The sequence below is a fragment of the Andrena cerasifolii genome, chromosome 11 (assembly GCF_050908995.1).
Source record: "Andrena cerasifolii isolate SP2316 chromosome 11, iyAndCera1_principal, whole genome shotgun sequence".
In the NCBI taxonomy this organism is placed as follows: Eukaryota; Metazoa; Arthropoda; class Insecta; order Hymenoptera; family Andrenidae; genus Andrena; species Andrena cerasifolii.
In genome coordinates, this window is record NC_135128.1 from 8,073,804 (window position 1) to 8,094,518 (window position 20,715).

Sequence of the window (20,715 nt, forward strand, 5' to 3'; positions counted from 1 at the left end):
CTTTCCCCTTTAATATCTGACGCGGTAAACTGAAGAGGCGTTTATTTCACGCCTGTTTCCGGCGGTGCCTGAGTCAAGTGAATGCAAATTCGCTCGGAGAAAAGTTTGGGGAAGAACGAGCGAGCACTCTGGCCAGATTATCCTGGGATGCAATGCTTCTCGCGCTATGTGCTTTACTTTTCCTTTAATCAAGGTCAGAGGACGGTGCATGAGCCCCGGCGAGAGAAATGAAAACGTTCGCAGGCCCTTTCCCACTCGTTCCACCGTCAATTTTCCGAACCGCTGTGGCTCAAAGGAAAATGACATGACGCCTCGCTCGTTTCCAAGGAAATTGAACAGCATCCATCGAGCACGCGCGTGGAGCATTGCCGTTGAAGCTTAAACACCAGCTTGGCGATGCTGGCGACGTTTAGTCCGCTGACTAATTGCAAACTAACTGAACCTTGGACCATGACAGGGCGGTTTTGTCGGCGGTGTCGCGAAACTGCGACGTTCCAGGCTTTCACAGTGGAGTAGGTCAACGGTGTTTGCCACTTTCCGCCTCGAGCAAAGATTTCGTGTGCCTGGACGAAGCTCTTGACCCTCGCTGGCTCGATGGCGGCGCGCGAATCTTTCTTTCACAGTAGGGAATTGAGAGTGGAGAATTGGAAGAGCAGGCAGATGAGTGTTGGATTGATAAAAGGGAGCTGGTGGAAGAAAGTCGTGCTCACAGAAGAGTGTTAAGTTTATAGAAGGAAATTGAGTTGGCAGGATGGTGTCGTGTCAGAAGACACTTGACGTGTCCGAAATGGATGTCAGTTGACAGAAGAGCAAGAGAAGTATCGAAGAACACCGACACTCGAGCTGATTGGAATTGTAATGGCTGACCAGCAACCATCGAGACAAATGCAGCAGAAATTCCGATAAATCGTTGGGCATTTAGGGAAGCTCGACTTATTTTCCCCGCAGCATTATCGGTGGAAAGGAAATCGAGAGATATTTCATTCCGCGTCGGGGAATAATAGCATCGGAAAGCTCGGCGGCTCTTGGAAGTCGTTTGTGTAATGCACGTCAGGCGAGCGCGCCGGTGGCACCTGTCAATATTTTCCAAAGGAAGTTTCACAAAAGCGCCCCAGCAGCCCGAGAAGACAGTCGGCTAACGCGGCCGGCTCTTCGACACTCAATACACCCCCATTTTGTATACATTTTTTCCTTCGCCGCGTGACGTCCTTTGTAAACGAACCACCCACTCTCCCGGAGGAAACCATTTTACCCCGGACCCAGTTTAAACTTTCCAGCCGTACGTACAATGGCCACGGGTATCAACTCGCTTCGCGGAGAGCGCGGTACAGAAAAGCAGCGTTTTAATTAGAACGACCCGTTTGGCAGGCGAACTCCTCCCCTGCTTAAATTTTAAGACGCCATAATTCTCGGAGCGTTGGATCCTTACTCATACACGGTTCCCTCGTTTAGGTGGAGGGTTTAGTGGAGGAGAGATGGTGTTGTTGGCTGGTAACAGTAATTAAACACAGCGAGGGGGGGTAGGAGGAATTATAAAGCTGCAAATATCGCGAGCTCCCTCGTTCCATGAAGATTGCTCCTCTCTTAGCCTTGCATATTCAACTTCCTTGGTGTTTCCTTCGATCATCCACTTCTTGAATTCGCGTCGCGCGTCGATGAAGATTGTCCGGGGTAGGTTCTACCTGCGTGGAAATCGGTCTAGCTATAACACACCCACTTTCGATGCCCACAATGCAATAACTCTGACTGTTCACGTGCTCGATCGAGGAGCACGCATCCACTGTCGGCGTGCTTTCGCGAAATCAGGATCCCGGCCGGAAGCTAATCGCGGAACGGGGGCACGGTCAAGTACACCGCCTCGATGATGCCGCGAAACACAATCGCCAGGCAAAACCGCAATGGCAGTCGTTGCGGTTTCGACCGATCGATCGGCTCGGATGCGGAATAGAGACATCACCGTGCGTTTTCACCTTCGATGGATCTCTGGAGGGTGCTCGGGTCAGGCTCGTAAGAACGTCCGTGTCGCGAGCATCGAGATTCAATCGAATCTCGTTGAATCCTCCGGGTTCCACCGCGGACTAACTGTTTTCCAACGTTTCGCGAGCTCTCCTGCTGAATCTCTCGTCGATGATGCGATTCCGAATGGATTTGTTTCACCGGGCGAGAATTCAGGTAGGGTAAACTGTACAATGATTGGCACTCTACGCGGAAATCCCAGTTGGAATGTCTATATTTTTTTGTGAAGTCTTTATATGCTCTTAATTTTCAGTTGTTATCAATGAGTATGGATTTCTCATTTAAATAAAACCTCTCGAGTACCTATTAAGTATTTTATTTCAAAAATATTCAATGAAAAACAAAAATAGGTATAAAAGTATAATCAGAAATCAGGAAAACATATGTAGTTAAAAACGAAGTTTAAAGTGTTTAAACAGACTATTCCATTCACTATTAAATACCTACAACACTTAGTAAATCTGTATTTCAATCCATTACTCAGTTATAAAGCGACAAAATATACTTACCTACCCCTTATCAAAATTTTAAGAAAACACCTAAAACTCAGCCCTTTGTCCCACTTTGTGGTGTTGCCAGATGTATAATGTGTAGTTTAACTACTGGGCTTTGCAGAGTTGTAGTGAAAGAAAAATACGAAATTGTAAAAAAGTACTTTTCTAAGCTTGAATTTTTTAATATTTGGCTTTTTAGTTAGGAGTGCCAATGATTAGTGGAGTGCCAGCATTAGTGCAGTTTACCCTACTTTGACGGTGGATCCTGGGGTTGAAACGTCAGATAAACGAGTCCTTGGTCCTTGCTTGTCGATCATGGAAATCATCAGGGCCTGGGGCTTGCTTCATGGATGAGTTTTCCCCAGAAGCATGTTTCTGAGGACAGTTCTATAAATTTAATACCCCAGTCAGGCCTAATTGGTATCCAGGATCGGTAGAATAGCTGAAACAGCTAAAAGTTGAATAAAACATTTGGTAAAAAGGAGTGAAACTAGTTTTTGGACCAGCCTCTAGCATCTACTGTAGACAAGACGACTTAATCCGTGTTCCATCACTGCTAAATACACACGGGGGCGTTTCCACCCCACTTAACAGGTTCAATTTTCTCCCTAGCGGAGGTCGTAGTAGCCACGTGCCATTACACGCTCGAAACTTGGAGCATCTCTGCGATTCACCGTACAAGTGCCTCCATTTCCCCCTCGAGTGTCTCGCGCGACCGCTGAGAGGATAAAAGTGTGGCGACCAGCCGGAAGCTGGGTCCCGGCAGCGACCACGAGCCCAAAAGGGAAAGACGTTCAACCCTGGACGATGGCGCGCGTAAACGTGGAGAGGACGCGCGTTAGAGCAGATTGGTCGTTGGTACGGTCGGCCGACAGGGATGATGCTCTCGGGGGTCGGGACAAGCTCCGGAGAAGCTCTGATCGTGGCGGTCGTGCGGGGCTTCGAGCTTGCGCACTCTCACCCCTGGAAATCGCGGAGTCGGTGCGCGGGGGGCGCGTGGCGGCACCGGGGGTGTCAGTCACGGCCCATCTGCCCACCATCGAGCACGTAAGTCTGCTAGCGGTTACTTATTTCACCCCCTGTGAAACCAGTTCCCTAGAGCAGCCCTGTCTTAACCCTCTTCTCGCCCTCCGTCACACCACGATCATTCCTTCTTTCATTCTTCCTGGATATTCTCACCTTTGCCCCCTCTTACCCCGTCGTTCCAGCTCTGCCACACTGTTCCTGTCACCCTCGCACTTCATCCTCCTCGGTGTTCAACCCCCAAGACACCTAGTTAGTTCTCTCGCGACATGGCCGACGTACAGCGAAACGAGAATGGGATTTCCGGTGGTGCACGAAAATCAGGGACGCCCGTGGCAAGGGGGTCGTCCCACCCGACGGCGGTATCAGTGATTATGGCGAAAATGGCGGGGATCGGTGGACGGTTCCGCGAATGTAAACCCACCCCCCCGAAACGTTGCACGAGGGGTGTGCGTGCAGTTGAGGGCAAGTGTTCGCGGTTCTTTTGTGCCGTCTCGAGAGTGGAGCCGTTTCAAGTCGGGGCGAATCGAAGTTCCGGCCGAGTGAGTGAGACCGTTTTGGGAGCCAAGGTGCCCACTCCCGTCCCTCCATCGACAGGAAATGGATTTCCTCTTGGCGAACGGCTTTTTCTTCACTTAGACCCTCGATGAAAAGGCTGAGGCTATCGCCTAACGAGGATACTTTCCCACGGGCCGCGTTATTAGCATGGAAACTCTGGTCGTCTGACGAACCGTTGACTCGAACTACTTAGATTTCGGGTCTGTCATGTTCCTTGACTAGTATCACTGAATTTTTTGTAAGATTTTTGAATGGTATCCTAGAGATACTTTATTGACAAGTCCCTTGTGACTTTTAACGATAGGATTATCCTTAAACTTGATTCTCAGTACACAATTTCTGAAAGAAATTTGATTCTGTTATAAAGTGAATAGATAAATCGAATCCACAGGACAATTGTATCAAGTAGATTCTCCAAAACGTGCATAAAAAAGTCTCACACTTGTCCCCGATCCTTGTCGCACGAGTGTTGCACGTGATACACACATGACGTGCTCGATTTTCCTATATGCAGCATATATATATATTCATAATTTAAGACCGTCGAGAAGCGTGCACGATCCTACGTAGAATTGCCCCTTAATTACGGGGTCATTAATCATTCCGTGTATTAGCAAAAGTGTTCTCTGAAGGGATCGTAATTTGTCGCCAAGCTGTTACTTCCTTTTTCCGCCTCGCGCACCGCGCATGGAATTAATTTCTCAGTTTCGAGCGCGGTAATAAATGATGGTCTGGAGGAGACCGGGCACCGAAATTTCCAGGAACATTCTCGTACACGCGTACGTCGGCCAGTGAGATATTTCCATCGCGCGTACACGCGGCGTCTTGGGGAAGGTCAAGTTACCCCTTCGAGGAGGGTGAAGATGACCACGTGCGTCCCAATCACGGACGAATGCGTGCACCCACGTTTCTTCGAGCTGGCCAAGGAAATGCTCGAGTCGCTTGGCATTAACTTGCTCCGCATTGCACAAGCGTACGATGCATTCCACGTTTAACAATTCCAGCGAGAAGAGGAGACAAAAAAAAAAAGGTGACAGTATACGAGGAGAGTTTCCTTGGCCCAGAATTAACGTTCAATATCAATGAAAAAAAGAAACGAGCTTCACTTTGATCGATTCTACAAGTACAGTAGACCTTCGATTATGTAAACTTCTTTCACCCGAATAATTGAATCAACTGAATAATCGACCATTCTACCGTTGAATATGAAAGTAGTGGTCCGTGAAATTAGCAAGAATGCATGGTACCAAACAGCCACGATCGCTGGCATCGAAAGTATCACACACAGGGGAATAATTGCATCCATCTATTAATTAACATAATTGAATTTCCACTGTGCTCGTTCTCCACTTTTAGACAGCCCGATTAAAGCGAACCAATGGCACCGTAGCGTTCAATGGAATCGCTGAAATATTTCAGCAACGGTGTTCCCAGACGGCGGGCATTTCTGCTCGCAAAACGTCGAATTCCTCGGGCCTCGGTAACGAGAGTTCGCGCCGCCTGTCTCGTTCGTGTAAAATAATAGCCGAGAGCCGTTTAATCGACTCGCTTTTAAGCATTCCGCGCGTTCAACGTTTTACGATGCCCAGCCACGATTGACTCTCCGCTTGCTCGCCGGAACGAGAGCTTTCCTTTGTTAATGCTGATTTGTTGCCAGTGCAGCGGTAGGTGTTTGATAATCGACGCTGAAAACGACGCTCGGGAGCGAACTAGCTCAGCGAGGTCCATTTTAATTGGTAGGAATGCTACCTCGATACAATGCGTCCGGCTCGCAGACGCGCGACAAGCGTAATCAAGGGAATACAGACGTTCCTGGACAGACACGATAAACCGCGAGTGGACGAGAATTGATAAGGTATCTCGGTCGATCCTTTTCACTCGTGGCTATGAAATTCGTGACAGAATGGCCAATGAAACGTTCAGGCTTCGATGCAGGGGACGCTGCGAGAATTTCGGGGAAGAATATTAGGGAAATGGAATTGCAGTTAATTTCCTTAATCTTCCTTTGCATGACAGTCGTATTGGATTGCAATGCACGTAGTTTCTATGCTGGATTGAAATTAAAATACTTCAGCTTTAAAAGAAGCTTATCTGTTTTAAGTATTCAGAATTTAAGTCTGGATATTCCTGCTTGTAATTAATATGAGATTTCATGGCACGACCGAGTTGGTTGGTCAGACGTCGTGGTTTCGGATTTAAGAGCCGCAGTGGCAGATTTCTGGTAATTCCTGGCACCTATTCTTTTTTTTTCGTGCAACGTTCGCAAGCAGAAGGGAATGTCAATGAGTTACGTTCACGAAACTATGAATCGAGCGTACCAGTAACCATGTTGCGTTAGAACGTGCACGTCGGAGATACGCCCACCGTCGTTTAGCATATTGAATCGATAACCGGATTATGGAAGCCCGGTGAACTTATAAAATGGCTTTGGGCATTACCTTATCTCGTCGTATGGCATGCGACTTAGCCCGTCCGCGAAGTTTTCACCCGGCAATCACGGTAACGATCGCGTCTCTGTTTCAATGTCGGGGAACGCATCCCAAAAACCACACACCGGCCTCTAATCAGCAAAACCTGTTGCCTGGTCCATCGAATTATAGCAATTAATACGAGTGTTGCGTGCCGATGGTCGTTAGGCCACGCGTGCCTGAAACAATGTTCCTTAATTCGCCGATTACCCTCGTTAACGAGCTAACACTTCCCTCCAGATTACACCTGCCCACTCAGCAAACACAAAATTGAATTTTCTTCACTGAAACGTGGGAAATCTTTCGCACATACGTCTCGCGCCTTTTAAATCTTCGTCCCGTCGAAATCACACGCGATGGCCATTGCAATCTCGAGTCAATATCAACTTTCTGGAGACCCGAGGTTTAATTATCGACGGGGGTAGATACGCATCAGAAGATCGTAACGTACCGACGGGAGAAATAAACGAGGGCCATTGATCGCGCCCTAAGGTACTCGACCCTAATGCAAAACACACGAAATTAGGTGATTGGCCTCGACTGACGGTCGCGTGAGCCGGAATTTTTTTCCGAAACGCTGACCTCCCACGCGTCTCGCGATAACGCTGTTTCTAGGTGCCTCGGACAGTCGAGCTACCTTGTCTCTATCTACCATCGTGCATGGGAATAAGAAGCACCAGAGTCGTTGCACCCTTGTCGCCTCGATTCTATTTCCAGAAACGATCTTCGAGGAAGTTCATCGACGAAGGGAAACTGGAATAAATTATTGACGAAGCTGAAATTGGGCTTGGAACAAGCCCTGACGTCACACTTCCAGGAAGTCCTGTTATTTTCGAGAATATAGGCGACGAGCTCTCGCAGAAACATTTCCAGAGTCCACCTGACAAATATGTATCATTGATATTTCCCTGAGCAATTCCTGAAACGTCCCCGACTCTCGCCAACGAACAGCTCAGCTGTAAAATTCGAATGACTTCCTCCTGCGGGGGAAAGGAGAGACAGTGATCCTGAAACAGTTTATACGGAAGATCGAATTTCCCACAACGAATTTCCTTGAAAAACACAGGACGTCGGTCCTGACGTCCTCGAGGAAGGTTCCTACAGACACAATTGACGTTTTTAGTAACACAATTCGCTGCTATCAAAGTCGCACTTTTTTCAATACTCTGCCTTTGCTGGATTTAATCGCGCCGCGATAGACGAGGGGATGGAGTTCCTTTCACGCTTCAGGGGAGCAGGCACGGCTGTGGCTCATGAATACGTCGATATTCCCGCGTAACTGACGTACGATTTCAGAGGATTCCTCCGCTTCTCTCGAGGGACAGCGCGAGGGTTGTCGCGCGACGACAAACGGGCGGCCTCGTCGCACCATCGGCATTTAAGGTGATTCCACATCTCGTGGAAGTAGCCAGGCCCGCTTTAAATAGTCTGGATTTATTCCGTCGATACTCAGGGACAATCGTGCCTCCTCGCGATGCATCTCCCTGTCGCTTTTACCTTCGTTTCCTGGCCGCATTTCCGCCCCGTGTCTGCACCGTCTTCAATAGCCAGGCTCCTCCCGCGATTCTTCCGCTTCCGCGTCGCGCGGAAACGCTAGTGGCCGCTTGGTCACGCGAGGAGCTACTCAGCTTTTCGCTCTGATAGGGATCGATACGATGGGGAACGTAATTCGAGAGAGTCTCCCAGTTTCTGGCACTGGAAGCGTGTTAGGGGATGTGGATTGGGGGTTACTTGAAAAAGTTCGAACGTGGGCGAAGGGACGATAGAAAGGAGCGATATTTTCGGGTCTAGAGTATCGTTGTGCTTTATACTGATGGGCCACTGGGTCTTGGAAACGATCGACTCTGTCCAGAGCTACCATTTCCATGTTCATGACCCTTTCCATCTTGTTGGAGTCGATCACAGGATCTCTTTCTGTAACGAGAATGACTGTACAGTTTCACTTGGCCGGTGTTCAACTGTCTCTCCTTCGGTAAGGATTCCCTGTCAGGTAGGAGCCTCGATGTGAGGTGTGCCAGTCGTTAAGAGAATAATTATTAAAATGTTAACCCTTAGCTACCCTAGCGGGGTACAAACGTACCCCAACGTTTTAAATTTCAGTCCAGTTAAAACTCTTATCAAAGTTTGGTCCAGAAAACTACCCCCAGAGGTGTAGTTGTGTGTTTCCAGATTTGACTAGTGTAGTTAAGGGTTGATGGGAGCCCGTGCGTGCTGCTAATTTCTCACGTTTTTTCCCCTGTACCTCCTTCAGCAGCTACTTTCTGGACATTCCAGTGGGGAATCAGGGCACTCGAGCGGATAAACACGTTCTCATTATCGCAATCAATCCCGGACGCCTGTCCACAGCGTAATCTGTTGCTCACGGCCGCTCAGACACTCTTCATCTCGATGTTGAACGAGGGGGCGAGAATGAGCGGCCGTTGGAGTGTTCGCAGATAAATAGTCAATGAGAGGAACGAGTTTCGCGCCGTGCCCTGCCCTCCTGCAGCTCGATATCGTAAGTAGGACGTGAACCTGGATACCTAGCGCGCGCACCCGTACGCACGCGCACGCACACAGCGTGCACACACGCCGATTTCGGTGTAAAACCCCCGTGTTTCGATAAGCGGTCGCGGAGCGTGTAACCGCCCGCGAGATTCCTGCTCGACCAGTCGAAGACGTTGCCCCAAATTCGAGCTGCCGCTCTTCTTCTCCCGGACGTGCCACCCCCCGTAATAACGAGCCCCGACCGTTCGTCCTGGCGCTGCTCGAATGGAAAATTGAAAAGCTATTCGCTGAAGGCATGCTCTTGCCAATCGCGGAATTCGGGGGACATGTGAATTCTTATTGCGTGAAGCGGACTTCAGACTTTCTTCAAATAAGAAAAGAGGTGAGAAGAATAAGCAGGTATAAAAGGGGTGGTTTCTCGCCTTCAGTATAACCCCCAAAGCGTTGAATAACTTGACGGGACCTAGAGCTTGTGGTATTCAGTTTGAATTCGTTAAAAAACTACCCTTCTTCTGCAGTACCTGAAGCTCCGACAAAGTTCAGAACTTTCTTTCAAAATTTTCGGAATAGACCTGCGTTTCTGTTCCACAACCGCTGCTTTAACGATCCAGTAGAATACCAACGGTGTCATGTCGCGGGATAGTCAGTTAATTGCTCCCCCCAGGAACCGGGAAGGCAGGCGTTGGTCCGTTTGCTCAAAGCGTTCGGTCGTTAAACATAGTTTTGATAGCGCGCCAGTTGGTGGGCCCGCTTCGTTAACGTTTCTCCTGAATAGATGATGAAACGTTACATTGTCTGCAGCCGTGAAAAGAAGGGTCGCTGCTCAGGCGCAGCCCGAGAGCCATAGACAATAAGAAATTTCGCTCAGGGCAGGTTTATTGACAACGGCAACAGGTGCAGACTGTCTTCCGCGGAATCACCCCTGCGTAACGCTCCACCCTTCGCTCGCAAATCGCCTTTTCATTGTGCACGTGGTGTCCTAAGATCCCGTGACGTCAGGGGTTCCCACGTCGGCGAATTTGTTCCGTCGTTTTCCTGCCCGTGGCACACGCGACAAGCCCTAGAATCCGCTCCCAACATGCACGTAAGATTCACTTAATACGTAACAAGGAAATTTTGCGTCCCGGGGATTGGCGAGGGGTCTGGCGACGATCCAGTGTCGTCAGCGGCGAAACGCTTCCCCTGGATCCGTCCTCGCTGACGATCCCCTATAAATCATCCCCCTCGGCGTGCCACGAATACCTCGTCCCTGTCTGAGCGCGTCGGTGGATCGAGTTAATGGAACGTCGGGGCTTCTGGTTAATTCTTGCGCGAAACGATGCATAAGAGCTCGGGCGCGATTCAGGAATATTTTTCGCGCTTACTCGCCGCAAGCTGTGCATCCACCTCGTAAATCTCGCGGCCGGACTGCGGATGCCAGGCGATATTCAGCGAGGGGGGGTGTATCGATTCCGCGCGAGGGACAGTCTTTTGTCGCTGCGGAGCCGCTAATCCTCGATCCTCGGTCTCATATTCGGTGTTCGGGGGCTGCCGGGTAGTTTCGCGGTGGCAGAGGGAATCCTGTCGCGGCGGTACGTGAAAAGTTTTCGCTGGGAAAAGGGGATTCGGCACGCGCGCGGAACAAAAAGCGCGAAGCTCCTGGATCCCCGGCCCCACGGCCCATTCAGGCTGGGATTACCAGATTTTTTTTTACCAGAGAAAGCGCTCCCTTTGCCGGCAGACGATTAACGTCGCTGCTCGGGAACACCGAGTCGCATGCAAGTACCGCGCGTTAATTCCTCTGATTCCTGTAAGCGAGAGCTGCCGGACGTTGGACGTCAGCGGGGACAGCCGGGCCGTCAATTTGCGGAGAAATGCGGCGGTAGATCGATGATAATCTCGCGAGATGCCCTATATCGCGACACGCTTCTGAGCGCTTATCGATGAAGACCTCGGGGGAGGGGGTTAAACAAGGAATGGACGAAAGATGAAAAGTTGGTGGCAGGGTGGAGGGTGCAGGATAAAGGACGGAGGATGCAGAACGGAGGATGGAAAACAGAGGTCGGAGGACGTAGGGGGTGGAGGTGGGCGCAGCATGGGAGTGATCAATACTACCCTCCACACCAAGTTCCCGCGGGAGTAACAAAGATGGACCAGGACGCACGGAAGACGCGATTTTCGGAAAGATTCCTCTCGAGCCGCCGCCAGGCTCCCGTTGCTCTGCAAGTCGACTGAGTAGTTATTAATTGTTCAAGCCTGCCGCTAGTGGTGGTATCATTGGCGGATGCAGCAGGGTTGATACAGTCGGCTCGATGTCTATTTGACACACCCCCTCTCGATACTTTCGGACGCTCTAATGAAGTCTACCTAGATGTTCTCTGTGAACTGTAAACCCCTGACCGGGACACGGGAACTCTGAATGTATCCTTCGCTATTTTAGACACTCCTCGCTCGCGGAGGATGACAGTTGCAATCAGAATTGAGGACTGTGTGGTTGGAAAAGGTTCTTCAAACGGGGAATTCAGTTAGAAATGCTGAATCGTTCGTTGGTGGCATCAAACGACCCTGTTATTCTGATTCGTAGAAACAACGAATAAAAGCTGTGCGCGGATAAAAGTTTCGTCCGTCCCTCTGTGGGATGCAAATTCTCCGCTGAAATACCCAGAAGCCAGCCTATGTCGTGGTGGCGATACGCCTGTACGTGTTCCAGGAAGCAGGAAGACGGATTTAATGAAACATTCGCGTTAATCGATTCCGGGGCGCAGGGAGCTCGTTCCTAATTTATCGTTTTCGTCGAACGGGCCCGATCTGCCGGTGTTTCGCTCATTATTGATAACGAGCTTCCCGGGAAGTTCCGAGCGGAGGAGACGGGGGACCTCGATTTCCTCTCGAAATCGCAATTTTCTCGTGCGAGCGAGCGGGAATTTGTCTCTTGCGCCCCTTTTCGCTGGTTATATACTTGACGAGGAACGGGGGACTCTGTTTAAAGCTTACGTAATAAATTCACAGGTTCGAGGCGTTATCGAGCAATCTCGTCGCTGGGGAACGGGGGGTGTCTATCGAAACAACGTTGCGAATTTATCGGATAATTATGGACGCGAGAGTCACACGACAGGCTGCAGCTTAGCAGCGGGTGTTGCTATTGTATGTCCTACTAGCACCTATTAGAATGCGTTGGCGAACTCAGTCGTTAGTTCATTAATGAATCTGTCTTATAGTTCACTTAAAAGTCTGATCAGGCAGCTCGGTGGACTTAAGAAAGGAATGGCTAGACATATCTTCACGAGTGCCTGTTTCGTGTCAATGTGGACCGCGATTCTTGGCACGAGCCTTGCTAAAACAAGAGAATATTTGTCTTCGTGGTATCTACTGTGCAACCATCGTTGATACTCTTCGATCTCGCCACGCATACGCAAGCAATTCCTTCAAATAGAAGATTTTGAAGCTATTCACGAGCTACTAAAGCTCCGGCTAGTTAAGATAGAGTTTCGCCTCGAGGAACAGTTGGAAATGGCTCTTCAATCAGCCCCAGCTAGCTTTCAGAGGGTGACAAAGTTAAGTATCGCCCGAACGGGCGATTTTCACGCAACGTGCGGACACTTTGCACACGTTCGAGGCACAAGCTCGCGGGTCGAAGCCGAGGACACAGTGCTGGCCATTGGGGCACGCAGAAAGCGAGCGATAAAGAGAGCTAAAGGGAAGGACGAGCGGGCGGGTAGTGTGTCCAGGACCATATAGCTCGTCCCATTCGTTGGTTCTGTCGTGCGTGACTGGGGGCTGTTAACCTAAACAACCAGCCACGCCATCGATAGCCCAGTGACTCGGTTTCTCCGCATACCAGCAGCGTGCATACATGCTCGTCACGCTGCTTCGTCGTTGTTGCGTCGACATCACGCCAATCGAACATCCAGCCAAGTAGCAGTGGAACCTTTGGGGCCTTTTCAGACCAGACACTTCTGTGGTTAATCATTCACGCGTTAGCTAGAATCTTCTCTATACCTTACCGCAGCTAAAATAAAGGACGCGTAGATAGTTCCAAGTCTCCGTCAATTTTTAAAGAATCTATGAAACTTGAACGGTGCTCGAAGTGATTCAAAGTTTCCATCGCACGTTAGGAGCGACTCGAAGGCCTTCGAAGCCCGTCGCTGCTTTTTACGCGACGGATAATGGACATGACGATCTTCCGTGCAAACGCGACACATCGGGAACGTCGCTGGCGGTTTGTTCAAAGCCACACCCATCCTATCTCGGCCACCATTCGCGCCCCCCCTTTGTCTTTCCCCGTGTTATTTTTTCCCCTCCGTCGTTCCTTCCCATTACTCCCCTGTCGCTTTTGTCTAGCCCCGACGTTCGTCCTCGAACGCACGCGAGACCGATACAAAGCGACGTTAATCCAGTTTCCGGTGGCATCGCGCTCGACGTCGAGACGTCGCATCAGCAGTCGTTTAATCGAGTTTTGAGCTTCCGCCGGAGGTGAGGCCGCGCCACAGACGACCGGCAGTGTCGAAACGAGGGAATCGTGACAGGGGTAACAATTGATTGCGAATTCTGCCTGTCCCGACGGGACAGGGATAACACGCGGGTACGTTCTCGTTAGGATCGCATTGATGCGCGGCTATTTTTACTTAGAGGCTGACGCAACCATGGCCAGTGAGATGCGGGATACTTTGAACAAGTTTGAATCACTTGGAAGATCGTCAAACCTGGACGTGTCATTGTAAAGCCGGTTGCGGACTTGGAATGCTTCAAAATTCCATCATTATCCAATACCCTTTGATTAAAGATTAAACTATGAAAAAGTCGTTCTGAAGATGATTCCAGGAATCGTAACACACCTGTGACGCTTGCACCTTCTTTGAATATTCCCAATGCTTTCACAGTTCGTAATTCGAATGACTCGGGGCAAAAACTCGATTGTTGGTCATTGATATCAAGGTCCACGTGTTTTTTTTTTTTTTTTTTACCGAACACGATTGTTTTATTCGCCACGAAGTAGGCCAGAGGGTAGATTAATCTTTCCGTTTCGGACACGTCGTTGCTTTAAACGGGGGCGAGGTTTTCGTCGTCGAGAGCGGGAGCTAAAATCCAAGTAATCCCCTCGAATTCCTCCAGGACGGTTTCCTCCGAGAATTTGTTATCGACGATCCGATTTCGCGGCTGGCCGACCGCATTTATCGTATCGTTTCGCTGGCCCGACGGAACGAAACAGGCTCTAGACACGATTTCGGGATAGGCAGGCCTGCAATGGACCAGAAGGAAATATTGTCACGCGATAGGATTCGTTGCCATGCACCCGCGGCAGAGTAAGAGGATGATATCCGATATTTTAATTTCGAGGGTGGAATGGTTGTTGGATCGATCGACCACGCATCCGATTAAATCCGCTCGCTTCTGCGGAGGGAGGCTGCGAGACCTGGCCGGCCAGGAATTGCAATTTTTCAATGAACCTGGCCCTGGAGAGATCCTATTGGACTTTCAATGGCCCGCTCTTATCGACGTTATTACTCTGTCATTCGAACTATCGCTGTCATCACCCTGCTATCGGAGAAGGGTTAAATCGTTCACCCTTTTTCTTTGGCCGGCTGCGCACAAAGGGAAACATGTGTGGCCCCGAATAAGGGACGTAGTGTATTGAAACTACAGCGCCGAAATTATTCGCAGAAAAAAAGGCGTGCACAGCTCGGCGTAGGTGTGTCATTGGCGATAGATATCGAGCCCAGATAGCATTCGCGGAAACACCTTCGCGCGTGTCTGATTTTAGATTACAAACGGCGGATCGATAACGGGGGCATAATTTATTCAACCGTTACACAGGAACCGAGAGACCGTGACTAGAAATTAAGGAACTTCTCCGTGCGCGTTTCGGTCGCTCCGGAAAAATTCAGCGTGTCGTTCCGTTGGAGGTATTCGAATGGGGAATCAGTAGGTCGGCTGTTTCCCTAGGCGGAATCGATTAAGTAGATCCAGACGTACGTGCACGGCCACGCCTCGGAAGGCAACCTGTAACAACACCGCCGTCAGATAGCATTTTTAACGTGGCTTTTACGTTTCCCCGCCGTGCCGCAGTCGTAAAACGCCATTTCGTGGCTTCTGCTTTGTTATCTAAACCCAATTCGGTCCCATTGGCTGGCGGATTATCACGCGCACGCTTTTTAAACTGCTAAGTGGGTCGTTCAGCGATCGCGAAACGCCTCTCGTGCATTTAAGGCTGACTAAAAGAGAATCAAGTGTCGTAGCGATACGTTTATTCATTTAGCTTCGGGTCTAACTGTTCAACTTTCACGGTGGAGTGCCTTATCGTAGCCAAAGCAGGTACTCGGATAGGAGGGGAGGACTCTGAGAGTCGCTGAGTCTTTACCTTAAAATTTCCATATTCCATTCAATCTCTCCAAACGTTCTCCGTGAAATTTTGGCAGAGCGATGATGTATTATCGTTACCCCAGGTTTCGCCGGATCTTCACGGGCATCGGATCGTCTATGCGCCGTAAATTCAGTTCCATCGGACGTCCTGAATAGGCGCGTCGTCCTCTGGGTCCTGCATTAGGCGCGAATAACACGGTCCGCTGCATCGATTTAAACTTCCTCCCCCGTTCCCGTCACACGTCCTGACCCGTGACGCGAGCTTATCGCGGGATTCTCGCGTCTCGTTAGAGCGAAACGCGAATTACGGCAACGAGGTCTGCGTCTAATTGCGTGGGCGAGGCGATTTAACTTGGCCCGCTCCCGGAATCGTTACAATCTGCCGCGTAACACGGCCTCGTCCGTCACTTCCGAGATCCAGCGACGGAGGGAAGTTCGTTATCCGTCGGCGAACGCTCTGGGAAGCTGGCTGACGGAGGACGGGCGCGATTTTTCCGCGAATTGCAGCCGGTGCCGAGCTAAACCGGGCGCGGTACCGCGCTATTACCGTGCAAATTGAATTATTCTGTGTGGGGGTTGTAGCTCCGGGAGATTTTCATGGAACTCGAGGCTTCTCTCTGGAATTATCTTAAAAACAGTGATAACGGAAAACGTGGATGGATTTGTGCTAGGGTCTTCCGAGATCTCGAGAGGAGTTGCGACCCTCGCTTCATAAGAAGGGTTAGGATTAATTTAAGGAACGTATTAAGTGTGTCACATAGCGGCAGCAGGTTGGTTTCAAAGTTACCCCTGCGCGTGTCCACTGTGAGTACTCTCCAGGGGTGTAGCTTACTATTAGTTAGTCGAGCAGTTGCAGCATGTACCTCAAAGGTTGTACCGATTCTGACAGATTCAGACACGTTTCATCCCTCGAATTCTCCCCCCTCTATATTCTATAAATGTAGAATGTAAAGAGGCTTCGCTCTTGACAATGTTCACTCTTCCGCGAGATCTGTCGAGGTGTTAGACGAGCAAATTTAATTGTGAAAGTTCCGCGGCCGATGCCAGACACAAATGCGGCCCCTTCTACTCGCCGTCCCACCGTTCTCAATAAGGCTCGTCGACTACTCTCCAGAACTCATTTCCACGGAGTTTTCTGCGTTTCCCTCCACTTCAACGCGAGTGGAGCCCTTTCTCCGCGCGAACACAGAACAACATCGAGCGTAACCCGGAGAAGCGTATCGTAAAAGCGAACGCCCGTTAATTCAGCAGACCCTGTCTAGACGGCGGACTAGCGTTGCACGTGTCTGCACTGGCAAACAAATCAAGGTAAAAGTTAGTTGCCATTTTTAGCGGCGACTCGTGATAACTTTAGCCTGGCGATTACTTAAGAATTCTCCTACAGCGCGGCAGGAGCGGAGCTATGGCTTATCACACTGGCAACAAATCAAAGAGGAAAGTTAGCGCCCATTTTTAGGAATGCCTCGCGATAATTTTAGACCGAGGATCGCGTGGGAGTTGCCACGCGAAGTGACCCCTCAGGATGGGGCACGCGTTGTCAATTATTCAGCCACTAGCAGGCGGCGCGGCTCATTCTTTCGGCTGGGAACATTGTTGCTCGAGCACGGCGGATCGATATCGCGACAACGCGATAAAGATGGTGGGATTCCGGGTCCGTAAACCGGGCTGTTTCTTTCTAGATCCATGGCCATAATTGGAGCAACCAACGACCGATCGATCGAGCCATGAGGACTCATCTGCTGCGGCCCGTGTCGCCTGGAATGTAGTCGGTCGGCGCGCACGGCACACGCAACAGAAACTCGGGGCGAGAAAGTCGAGAGGCGGCTCGTTAACGTTGCACCTATCAAAGGGGTCCGGCTCGCGAAGGAAGGATCCGCCGGTGGTGACGGTGACATCGCGACAGGCAAATGTTCTCGTCGAGCTTCCGCGAGAGCCCGTCGTCGAGCTACTCACGAGAAGCAATCGGAAACGGAGAGGGAAACGGCGACGCGAGTCGTCGCTCGGCGCCAATCTCGCCGCGATAAAGGCCCCTCGATAACGAGCCAGAGAAAGGAACGGAATCTAGTCAATCGCGCGCGTAACCCCTGGCTGTGTTTACCCTAAAAAAATATCGTAATCGATAGTGTTCAGCGATCACGTCTCTTCGCTAAGGAGCGAGGCACCGGCCGCCCAGTGGAATAGTCAAGCATAAGAGCGGCGGCCCGAGGAGACGGCGTAACCCTAGTCATAGTCAAAGTGATAATACGGTAAAGAGGAGTCGTAGATATCGTGTAGTACAAAACGTAGAGCCGCCAATTTCCAATCCACGTATACAACCTTTATACACGCGACCGGCAACGAGCAAAACGTGTGTGATCGAGAAGCAATAAGAATCCAGTTCTTTCGTCGATTAAGCATCGCTGTTAACCGAGGATCCGGTGCCCGGCTGTGGTTTATTGTGCGCGGTCGATCGTCCCGTGCTCCTTGTCTTCTTTAATCGCCGAGGGAAGCCAGCGAAACTGCCGGCAGAATGGCGTTCGCCGCGGCGAGAATGATCCTTAAGGACAAGCGACGGAAGGCCAGCAAGGAGGACTTCGCGCCGCGAAATAGGAGCAAGGTAACATCGACGTGAATCCACTTAAATAGTTCCCTGTTGACAGTGGATATCACTGGTTCTAATTAATAACACACAGGGCGACTCAGAGTTCTTTCTCTCCTTCCATTGAACAGTGGACGCACACGCGAGACAGAGGAGCACCAAAGTTTTTGTACCTCCTCGACTATTATCTCGTAGAACAGCTCCTACGATAATACCAGCCCATAACACGTGCCCCTTTTTACACAACCCTCGCGGTTCGTAGGGATGGTCGCGGCAACGAAGGAAACACGCAAAATTCTCGAGAGAATAACCCCCGTTCCCTCTGACCAATCACGGTGCAATTGCACGATTTAGAAAGCACATAACCGAGGAAACTTTGAATACTTAAACCGCCAAGCGTCCGCATGAATCTCGTTACTCGCGTGCACGGAGAGGCAGATTACGCGAATGCAATTCACGGTGCAAGGGGCGACATCAGAGACACCTGGAAGACCGGAAGAGGGTCGTGAGGCAAGAGGGTTCGAACCACAGGGTGCATACTAATGAATGCAACCGCGCGTTAAACGTGCGTCGTTTAATGCAACTACCCCGGGTTTCTTCCGCGTTGTCGTTTTCCCTGCCTCCCTTAATGAATTACAGCAAATTTTCGTGTATCCAACGTTCTCTATCAGAGATCGTGGTATACTATACCTACTCTTGATTGTAGATGGGGCCGAACGGCGGTTTGCGGGTAATCGTTCAAAGTTCAGCCGCTGGTTAGAGCCAGAGCCAGCCGGAGGGACGATAAGAAAGTTCGTTAGGTGGCTGTGTCCCACCTTGGACCGGAAATTAAATCCGCCTCTACCGGACGACGAACTTTCCCGATTCCGTTGTTCGATTCTCCCACGTCGACGGAATGCGGCTGCTCTTTTTCCGCGCCCTTTACCGCTGCATCTGTTTTAATTAAGAGGCCATCGAGGGCCTGCCGGGCGATGCCAAGCAATTATCGGGCAAGTTGAAAGTAGAATTTCCGCTCGGGGCGTCCTCGTGCTCGTCGTTCGCCAAGTCGTAGCGCGAGGGAACGTTCCTGGGCGATAAGGATACGGCTCTTATCTCTGCGAAGAAGCCCGCCGCCAGTAACGGATCTTTTATCGAGGATTCACGTTCCTCCCAACGGCGCATGAGAATATTCTTTCACGAGGGCATTACTCGCGGCACGACTGCCGTCGGATTATACAGGGCTGTTCGCGATTAGTAGGCAAAATTTTAGGGCTGAATTCAGCGCACTGCCACTAAAGTTCCCAGGCTACGGTCGTTTCACCTGCTCTCTTATTCTTTCAGAGCTTCCTCTTTCATTCTTTCTCTTCGTTTTATGCTCGGGGCTTGTTTCGCTTTATGTGGAATCAGTTTAGGGCGTGTAAAAAATTGTTTTAGCAGTGTTAGGTTTTGTTTCGTTCAATTATTTTACCCCTTGAGTTGCGCCCGCTAATAACACTACGCCCTGTACACTTTGGCTGGAAAACAGCGATTTCGAGAGCCTTCAACTACGTGTAAACCAGGCTGGGGTATCTCGAATCTCGTCTACCATTTTATCGCGTCCCGTTTGCGTTAACCAGGCCGTTCCGCTTCCAGTAAGTTACCGTCCTCCTCGGTTATCGGGCTCCTGGAACTCCGTACGCGCGTTACACATATTTTCTCGCCCAGGAGGGTCTGACGCGCCGGTCTCCAAAGCGAAAGTTACCTCCACCGCGATGCCGGAGTAAAATTATACGAGGGATTCGGGGATGCGAGTGCGGGTGCGGAGAAAAAGGTAATGCAACTCCAACGAAGGTATTTCCAGGTGCAGCAGTAAGTCGAAATACTCGCACAAATTATTATTCATACGAAGCTTCTTTTTTTTTAAACCAACTTGACTTAAGCAAACTTGACACTGACAGTAAGACAATGATCGAAGTATAATGACGCGATTTTTGAAGTTACTTTTATGAATAAAAACGCTCCGCGTTTATTCCAGAATTTCGAGTTACTTTTTCATGTGGAATCACCTTTTCGTGGGTTGTACTACGTATTTCGAAGCACTGAGTAGAAAACGGTACACTCAGTGACGATCACATTGTCTGGCAGCGCACCGTGACGGATAATTCGCGTTTATTCGCCATCATTCGCGCGTCGAACGCGGCACGTACCGCGTGGCAAATTGCTCCCGAGTTGCGTAATTGTTTTGCGAATTTTCGCTGGAAATTTTCAGCGTGCCCATCGCGTACCTCCCACAGCGAGCATCCAATTAGCGCACGTTTACAAGTGACTGGAATTTTAACGATCCCATGGGCTCGCGGCTGGTTCCGAGCTGGTCGGGCAGCAGAAGCGACCGTCGACGCCTTTTCTTTCGTCGCGTTCGGGGGATTCAAGGTTTCGCAGACGGGGTTCTCGCGGACAACCGAAAGTCGAAAGCCACCCCCCGTTAAATGGCGAACGTTCGCGAGCCTCTGACGCAAATGATGCCAATGGAATAATATGTTTCCCGTGGAGCGTGGAGGAGAATAGAGTTAGAAGTTTCAGCGGCGCTTTCTTTCACTTCGGGAAAATCTTGCTCGCCGGGTCGAATTGAAACATGTTATAAAGCGAGTTGGAAAGCTCGCCCCGTAGACTCGACCAGCTAGAATCTCGCGGAGTCGAGTAAGTGCTATCGGAAATCGATGGCCGCGACGGTGTACCGTCGATCTTTCCCCGCCGGCGAGCTTTATGTTTCGGAAAACGCCCGGCGTACTCGCAA

General features: G+C 50.3%; 1 protein-coding gene across 5 annotated transcripts in view; it reads left to right on the forward strand.

Moving 5' to 3' along the window:
• The window catches only part of LOC143374863 (neo-calmodulin), a 73,526-nt gene that overhangs the window by 22,043 nt on the left and 30,768 nt on the right, over nucleotides 1–20,715 (forward strand). Inside the window, exons 1-2 of one of the 5 annotated variants that reach the window (XM_076823408.1) lie at nucleotides 3,414–3,557; nucleotides 17,065–17,981. The exons of 3 other annotated variants lie outside the window; for them this stretch is intronic. In XM_076823408.1, the coding sequence (XP_076679523.1) occupies nucleotides 17,895–17,981 (87 nt within the window). In that variant the 5' untranslated portion in view covers nucleotides 3,414–3,557; nucleotides 17,065–17,894. Of the gene's footprint in view, nucleotides 1–3,413; nucleotides 3,558–17,064; nucleotides 17,982–20,715 lie in introns of those variants that run through there. One more of the 5 variants, XM_076823410.1, reaches the window with a different exon arrangement.